At 34.3% G+C, this 9,097-nt stretch overlaps 1 protein-coding gene across 1 annotated transcript in view; it reads right to left on the reverse strand.

Moving 5' to 3' along the window:
• LOC144447015 (dual 3',5'-cyclic-AMP and -GMP phosphodiesterase 11A-like) overlaps positions 1-9,097 on the reverse strand; it is a 33,975-nt gene that overhangs the window by 15,161 nt on the left and 9,717 nt on the right. The window contains exons 3-4 of the mRNA XM_078136874.1: positions 1,359-1,448; positions 372-512 (exon numbers count right to left, since the gene is read on the reverse strand). Of these exons, the coding sequence (XP_077993000.1) occupies positions 372-512; positions 1,359-1,448 (231 nt within the window). The remainder of the gene's footprint in view (positions 1-371; positions 513-1,358; positions 1,449-9,097) is intronic.

Consider the following 9,097-nt stretch of genomic DNA (forward strand, 5'->3'; position numbering starts at 1 on the left):
ATGTATGTATGTATCTATGTATGTATCTATGTATCTATGTATCTATGTATCTAATATGTATGTATGTATGTATGTGTGTGTATGTTTGTATGTATCTATGTATCTATGTATCTAATATGTATGTATGTATGTATGTATGTATCTAATAATATGTATGTATGTATGTATGTAATATGTATGTATGTATGTATGTATGTATGTATGTATGCATGCATGCTTGCGTGTGTGTGTGTGTGTGATTACTTTTGTAAACCACTTGATAATTCACTGAATTTCAGACAACGTGTGACAGTGAACCTCTTGAAATGGTACCATTTTTCTTACTATTTAATGGTGTCCACATGAATGCTAAGGTGATGAATGAACCCTACCGCTTCGGTCGGATCTTTGAGTAGTATAACCGAACACCTCTCACATTTCAACAGGCTCTGTGCTCTTTGCATGACCTTCTGTATGACGTTCTCCAATGATGTTTGTTCTTCAAAGAGGTCATGAACCACTTCCAATAATGCCTGAAGTACATGATATCGAATTTACACAAATTGCCTTTAAGTTAACATACTTGTATAAATAATAGATTATTTGAGAACGACTGTAGATAAATGTACATTCCTTTAACGATAACTTCTTATCATTATATAGATCCCTTCATTGTCTCTCATTATCAAACGTACAATTTGGTATCGTGTTATGGCAGTCGTCGGAGACATCTGATGAATTATAATTAGGGAGACATCATTAATAATTTGTGTATCTAATTATCAATTTATTTACGGTATGACATTCACTTGACAGAGATATCTCATTTTACCAGTAAATATAGCCTTATACGACTCTGATCTGTGACTCCAATTGCCGTGGTACCCGAGATCTCAGCTTGTTGTAGAATCCTTTATTGAGCGAGTAAATATTCACATAAGCTGATAGGTCAGACGGAGGACTGATTGCATACCTTATACGGTTTGATTATTTAAATGATGTTATTATGTAAATGTACACAAACCGAGTTTCAAAGTGTATTACTCAAGTGAAAATACTTACAAATATCTTGGACTAACTATTCTAGTATAATGTTAATGACATTACAAATTGTGTTCTGGCATTGTTAGAACTGTTGGTAGTATAGTAGGAATTTCCTGTGCATTTGGGGGTATGTATAATACATTACGTCATCGGATCGTCTATAAGCTACCCACAAAACATATAAACTGAGCTTGTGACCCCTTAATCATGATAACCTTGTGAATTGCCACTATAACAAGCTGAAAGTACGAGAGCAATTAGAGTTACTGATCAACGATATGTAAGCAAGGTATTATAAATAAGACACATGCATAAGGATAAATGTACACACTTACTCTGTTCCTGTCATATTCCTTCATATAATTACGGAATACCTGTGCATTAGTTATACCAATTCCACAAAATGTCAAATATGTCTCCAATAACTGAAATAAAAAAGAAAAATAGCATTGGTTGATTTATTTTAACATGAACAGTAGAGTAGAGTAGAGTAGAGTAGAGTAGAGTAGAGTAGAGTAGAGTAGAGTAGAGTAGAGTAGATGACCAATCTGATTAAAATCCGATGTAGATGTCGGCTAATCATGCATTGCTATTTTACCTTCGTTATTTGGCTTGAATTGACCTTCATAGTACATGTTTACGTTTTTAGCCAGGCTAAAATAGCAATGCATGATTAGCCGACATCTACATCGGATTTTAATCAGATTGAGTAGATGACTAACTTCATATTAATATTAAAATACAATCGAAGTCGTTAGTTTTGTCCAAATTCATTGTCTTTTAACAGAAAATATTAACTGTATACCCTGGTCGTTCTACATCATTGATAACCTGTGTCTATGTCAATGGTTCTGAGATCCTCGAAATATCAGTCAAACCTCACAAATCGCAAATTATTTTTCCCGATATTACACAAATTATTCTTGACGAGGTATAAATATTTTAGGATTATACCCCATTATTTTTCTTCATTGAGCCGGAAAATTCCCGTGACCAAATTGTTTTGTCACTTCTCTCTCTTTCTTAGTGACAAGGCGCTTAAAGTCACTCATATTTTCCTTGGCTGAACGTAAGAAAATATTGGGGAATAATATCCAAATATAAAATATCCCTTCCTATCACCATGTCTTATACAATATTCCTTGATAGCGCATGATACGATATTCCTTGATATCCCCATGATACGATATTCCTTGATATCCTATGATACGATATTCCTTGATATCCCCATGATACGATATTCCTTGATATCCCCATGATACAATATTCCTAAATATCCCCATGATACGATATTCCTTGGTATCCCCATGATACGATATTCCTAAATATTCCCATGATACGATATTCCTTGATATCCCCATGACACGATATTCCTTGATATCATCATGATACGATATTCCTAAATATTCCCATGATACGATAGTCCTTGATATCCCCATGATACGATATTCCTTGATATCTCCATGACACAATATTAATAAATATTCCCATGATACGATATTCCTTGATATCCCCATGATACGATGTTCCTTGATATCCCCATGATACGATATTCCTTGATATCCCCATGATACGATATTCCTAAATATCCCCATGATACGATATTCCTTGACATCTCCATGATACGATATTCCTTGATATCCCCATGATACGATATTCCTTGATATCCCCATGTTACAATATTCGTAAATATTCCCATGATACGATATTCCTTGATATCCCCATGATACGATATTCCTAAATATTCCCATGATACGATATTCCTTGATATCCCCATGATACGATATTCCTAAATATTCCCATGATACGATATTCCTTGATATCCCAATGATACGATATTCCTTGATATCTCCATGATACGATATTCCTTGATATCTCCATGACACAATATTCCTAAATATTCCCATGATACGATATTCCTTGATATCCCCATGATACGATATTCCTTGATATCTCCATGATACGATATCCCCTGATATCTCCATAATGCGATATTTCTAAATATTCCCATGATAAGATATTCCCTGATATCCCCATGATACGATATTCCTTGATATCCCCATGATTCAATATTCCTTGATATCGCTATGATACGGTATTCCTTTATATCTCCATGACACAATATTCCTTAATATCCCCATGTTACGATATTCTTTGATACCAACATCTTACAGTATTCATTGGTCTTACCTTCTTAGATGTTTATCTATGCAAATTAGTTATAATAATTTGCAACACTTGTCATGTACAAATACGACCCATTTATAGTTTGATGAACTCGTTATAGTAAAAACAGTAAAGTTTAGAAATCAGTATCACAGTTACTATAGTCGACAATTACGTACGAGACAGAATCTCACTATAATGCTTTCAAATCACAATATTGAAAGCTTTATGTCACATATTTTTCAAGTTCTGATATTTACACCAATTTCACGATTAAAGAAAAAAAATGTGTAATCGGAAAGACGCAAACTAGGGCTGAGTAACACAATGTGGTTAGTTTACTGGAAATGACCATTGTGGTTGTTTTAACAGAGATATAACGAGATAACATGACACATTGCTTCGCTTAGAGATGAACATTTAGGTACCATCATGAACTTACCAATTTAAAAGCAGAAGAAAGACTTTACTCGGGAAAGCTTATTAATCTGTCACGCCACTTAAAAGGAAACGGAGAATAGTTTATTTGCAGCGGACCTACTTATGTGACATCACTGTCAATTAGAACACTCTTGAATAGTCTAGTGATATAATGGGGTAATTGGCAGGCATAGCTTCATTACATAAAACCACCACTTATATATTCATTAAGGTACATTCGGTTAAATTGACTTTGGTCGACTTAATACTACTTTAGCTAGACCTTCTAAAGTACTATGTAAAATCACATCTTTCAACATAAAGCCTTGATAAAGAGTAACGCAATGCATGGCATCACAATTGTGTGCGTGTGTAAATGGCTACCTTAGTATTTAAATGAACCGGAAGATAGACTGTTCTCAGGTTAATTCCACCACGATATTTTTTTTTAAAAAAACCTAAAGATTCGAATCTAGTCATGACTTTCTTCAAGTTTGGATGCACTGCTATCCCTAAAATACCAGGACTTGTAAATCATTCAGATAGGGTGGTAGTGTGTCGTCAGATAGTTGAAGTATCGTTGTAAAATATCGGGTAACGATTTCCTGTGAGAATTCAGCAAGAGTTGAATAACTACATAACTCAAAGTTTTAGAGGAATTACTTTACCTTTATACGTCATCTGCTAGGGATGCTAAAACATATGAGAATACTTATTTCCTCGCTATCGGTCTCAACGAAATGGTATTCCTAGTATTTTGCATATGCCATGTCACGTGATTACATGTTCAATCATTGATGATGTACACACACGAATATTTACATGCGGACGTCTTAACATATAATGTGAAGTGATTGTTGTATCCGCTATCGTTTTCCAGATAAAAAGCCAATACATATATAAAAGTCATATACAGTATAACAAACAAATATTACTAAAGGCTAAATTTGCCAGAGAATGCTTGCCCTGTTTTCACACGCTGATTTACAGACGAAATAAGTTACTGTGAAAATGATTGTGACATTAATCTTAATATTTCTCAATTCTTGAAGCACGTATTTCCCAACGTCCCGAATGCCACAGTCCACTTATATTCCAATTTAATGACATTTGTGTGGGCATAGAATATGTTGTAACTCGGTTAGACTAATGGTGTTTGTCTAAGACATGTTTGTATAGTTATGAATTGCAATCTTTATTTGACTAGTCACTGACCTCTTGTATGAGGGGTGTTGTGAGGATACAAGTTACAATTTACTCAGGAACCCATAATACTTTCGTAATTCTTTAACCGAGCAAAATACTGTTATCAAAATATTTCTAACGGCTTTGGCTGACAGCATAGTTAATTATACCTCTTAATGGCGTTACAGACGTGCGTCTGATTCATCTTTCGTAATCGACAGTTTGCTAAAAATATGCTTTACGCTTGGTTCCAAACGAGTTCCTCTTACCTTATGGCATTTCAATGTAGAAATAGTATTATGGTCTATTTATCAACCATAACATTCTTGAATTCCTAAACATATTCAGTCCTTTGTCGGTGTGTCATTTTATGTTCGTCTTACAAATATTATCACACTTGAATGGATTAACAGCATGGGACATTGTGGTGATAGTATCATGAAACATGGCTCTAGGACAATTTGATATTATATTTCTTTCAGGTAGTGCATCTCATCTCTGTAATGTATTCGCTACGCATCCTTGCATGACACCATACCCCGGTAGGTAATGTGAGTATGTAAAGGCCGTTGGCTTGTACACGTCGAAGCCAGCTGAGGTGGCCAGATTTGAATGAAGGAAATATAATCCGAGAATCATACATGTAGATAACAAGGTAATTATCATAATCACCTAGTTGGGCAACAACTCCAGGCAATCAAGTCATGGTTGAATTAAGGTTACCATTTTCAACTAAATGTACAGTTGCAATATACGGACTGCATAATATTGCAAGAAGTAAAGACCTCCGCCATATACATGTAGGAACATCATTTGTCATTTTAAACTAGGCCAATAGTCATTACCTTTAAAGATCTAGCCTTGAGTTCTTAGCCACTTATTTAAACACGTCATGGGTAAGGGTCAAGTTGTTCATTCAAATGTTCCTTCTAATGAAATTGTATAATCGATCGATTCCTTAACGCTTGGGGTATTTACGCTAGTCACAACCAAATTGATAATGCAAATACATGTACATTAATTTTGAAATCTTATCGAAGACAAATGATCTCTATAAATCATTTGAGTTTAGAAAACCAGTAGAATACTGTCACAGTGATGATAAATGGAAACTCCATCAGTTAGTTAGGTTTTTTTTTTCTGCAGTGTTAAATGTATTAAATATGTTATGCTAAGTGATCAAGCTTCAGAAAGTGTAAAAAGACAAATTGAAATATGCTCTCTTATTCTATGACAATTACGTGGCATGGTGTTTAATAGTAGTGGTTTCTCCGTATACACAGACCGTGACATGTGATGCATGGAAGTATTATATATATTTATATAATAGTGAAACTATGAAACTGAGAACCAAGCGTCATTGAAAACGGGGTCAGGTAATACTTGTATGAGACAGTCGTGTCATAACCCAGACGTTTTAGTTCTATCATAATTGATCAGTTTTACGTACTGCGTGCATGACTTCTTTGTACAAGAATGATTCATTCAAATCTCTTGCTCCGTTTTTATATCTGCAAATAACGACTTTCCGCTACATGTCTCCGTATGTGGCCTCGTAACTTAGTTTAAAAATACAGTTTAACAAAATTGTGATTTGCTTGACATGTACAAAACAGCAATTACGACACAAGGTCAAACTGAATTACAATAATGGTTTCATCTTGACTCTATTCAAGGAATACCACCAATGGCGATATAACACGGCTAATATGCTACTATCAATTATTATTTTTAAAAATCTAGTAAATTCAAGATCAGATTTATTGATTGACTCACAATCCTAATGTTTTTGTTCAAAACTCCCTATGTGGTGACGCTGTTGCTAAGGGCATGGGGATGGTTGCTATGGTCATTATTGTTAAGTTTCGACAATAAATTCGAACGTCCTTTTGTAAACCCCACTATTTACCGTTCGTCTGCATGCACTTGAGGGAGTTATAGTTTATAGTTTTGTTTTTTTAAACAAAATACTTATTTCTTTATACAAAATATGCTTTATACATAGGATAGTCATAAGTTACATGCCTAGATCACGTCTTCATTCCACTATACATGCCTATAAGCACATCAAAACAAATAAGTAGACTAAGGACAATGCAGTTTGGAATTTTATCATGGTAACAAATTTCTACTTATGTAATTTCCATATGGCTGATCTAATCACTCTTTCTTGAATAATTTACATACTATACCTTAAACACAGCACAGAGGATTATGCCTAATCTATGCAAATGCGGGAAATTCAAACTGCTGTACAGAGCACTAGCTTCTGGGTCTTGTTTTCAGCATTTTTTCAGTGCTCCGAGAAACACACGTCATGAATCATGTACACATTGTTTGTGAATGTCGTAGGATGGTAACCTGATACACTAATTAGTTAAAATAAAAATCAATCAGTTTGTATCATAGAATGTAAAAACCTTTCAAAATGAGACACATTCTCCTGCAAACAACTGTTTAGATTGTGTGTCACTCAGGATTATTCAAATATGCGACATTTGTATGTGAACAACCCAGATAGGGAATGTTTATATTTCGGTGAGTACTTGCCAGTGGGTCACAATAAGTTCTCCACCTCCAAAACATAAAGCCAGTCATATGCAAAACAGGGTGCCAGGCACCAGGGAGTTATGCCTTTAACATATCCCCTAAAAACGTCATCGATTTTGGTCCACACACACACACACACACACACACATGGGAAGAGACAGTTTGCAACGCCTATAACTACCGACGATCCAGAACATTCGTGTGCTAGAAATTGTATTGAAATTAATTTTATCATTAAGATGCCACTAACTACAAATAAAAATCCAAAATGAAATTTGGATTAACGATAGTGCTAATAATTTACGATTGAATTGAATTGAATTCTTACATACTTTCTCTAATCAAAGAAGGTTTAAATTGCATTATGCCATTTGGACGTTTGCAAATATATATATATGCGTGTATGTGTGTGCGCGCGCGCGCGCGCGCGTGTGTGTGTGTGTGTGTGTGTGTGTGTGTGTGTGTGTGTGTGTGTGTGTGTGTGTGTGTAAAGCTATAGTCTATATTTTGTAAACAAATTAAAGCCAAACAGTATCTAATAACATTGGATAAAAGGACACCTAACATATAACTATTGCAGCAATGTATCGCTTTTTGAAAGTTTCATCAGGTAAACTTTACAAATCTTTCTTCAACATTTTTACTTTGTAATAATGGGTTAAAACAGGTCACTGTACTTGTGTCCATGGTAATAAATGCATACAAAGATGTAATAAAACCTGTATTATTATAGTAATAAGAATAAATATGTCAAAACTTGATTTGTTTCGATATTTTCCCCAATTAATAAGTCAATGTAAGAATTTACAATACAAGTAATTATGCATGAGTGTTGTCATGGCAATATCAAATAATATCTAAATTTAAAAGAGTACGAGCAAGGAGATAAAGTCAACTTCTGAATGTCCACAAAATCTTATAGAGTCTTGTCAAGTTTATGAAACTTTACAGTTTGAAGGCTTGCAAAGTAATTGAAAGGTCACCGGGCTTATTTTCAAATTGTAGCAAAGAAAAAACATTAAAATGGAAAGAAAGACAAAGTTGATATAAAATGAAACGCCATTTTGTGTTAATATCTGCTAACTTAGGGAGTCGAAATGTTTGCACAAGAAAGATACAATTATTGTTAAAATGTTTGGAACGAAAAAGTTTGAACAGCTTATTAACCCAGCCATCACTTCTGCATGATATAAATAGAATTCCGGGTCATAGGTTTGCAATTAGTTTCTTCACTGGCACAATTTTTTATAATCTTAACTTTCCATCAGTAAGCCTAGAAAGACCAATAATTACAACTGAACACCTTCTTAAGCACACTGCCGATTTCTATTCTGCAAATATGAAATGAGCACTATTCAACATTATTATCCGTAACTTGTATATTTCTCCTGTTTATATTCGTGGCGTTAAACTTCACACAGTTTGTTAACCGTGATGAATTAGAATCATTATTAAATTGTATTGTAGTGTACCCATTGCAGTATTTGTATACATGTACTAGTGTGTTCAACAACGAGAAGACAGATTTAGTATCGTGTAATAGCCCACAGTTGCCACGACATTTCATTTAGAACAATTTCTTCAACTACCACTTTACGAAAGGCTTTTAGGTAAGTGGATGTTTTAATATACACTAGGTTTTAAAATGAACAACCTCACTTAATTTGAAGTAATGGTTGCAAACAGCTCAGTGTACATCCTTTTTTTGGATGCCGCTGGCTAAACTTATAGCATTTACACAATCCTATCGCCA

This window comes from Glandiceps talaboti, chromosome 16, assembly GCF_964340395.1.
Source record: "Glandiceps talaboti chromosome 16, keGlaTala1.1, whole genome shotgun sequence".
Classification (NCBI taxonomy): Eukaryota; Metazoa; Hemichordata; class Enteropneusta; family Spengelidae; genus Glandiceps; species Glandiceps talaboti.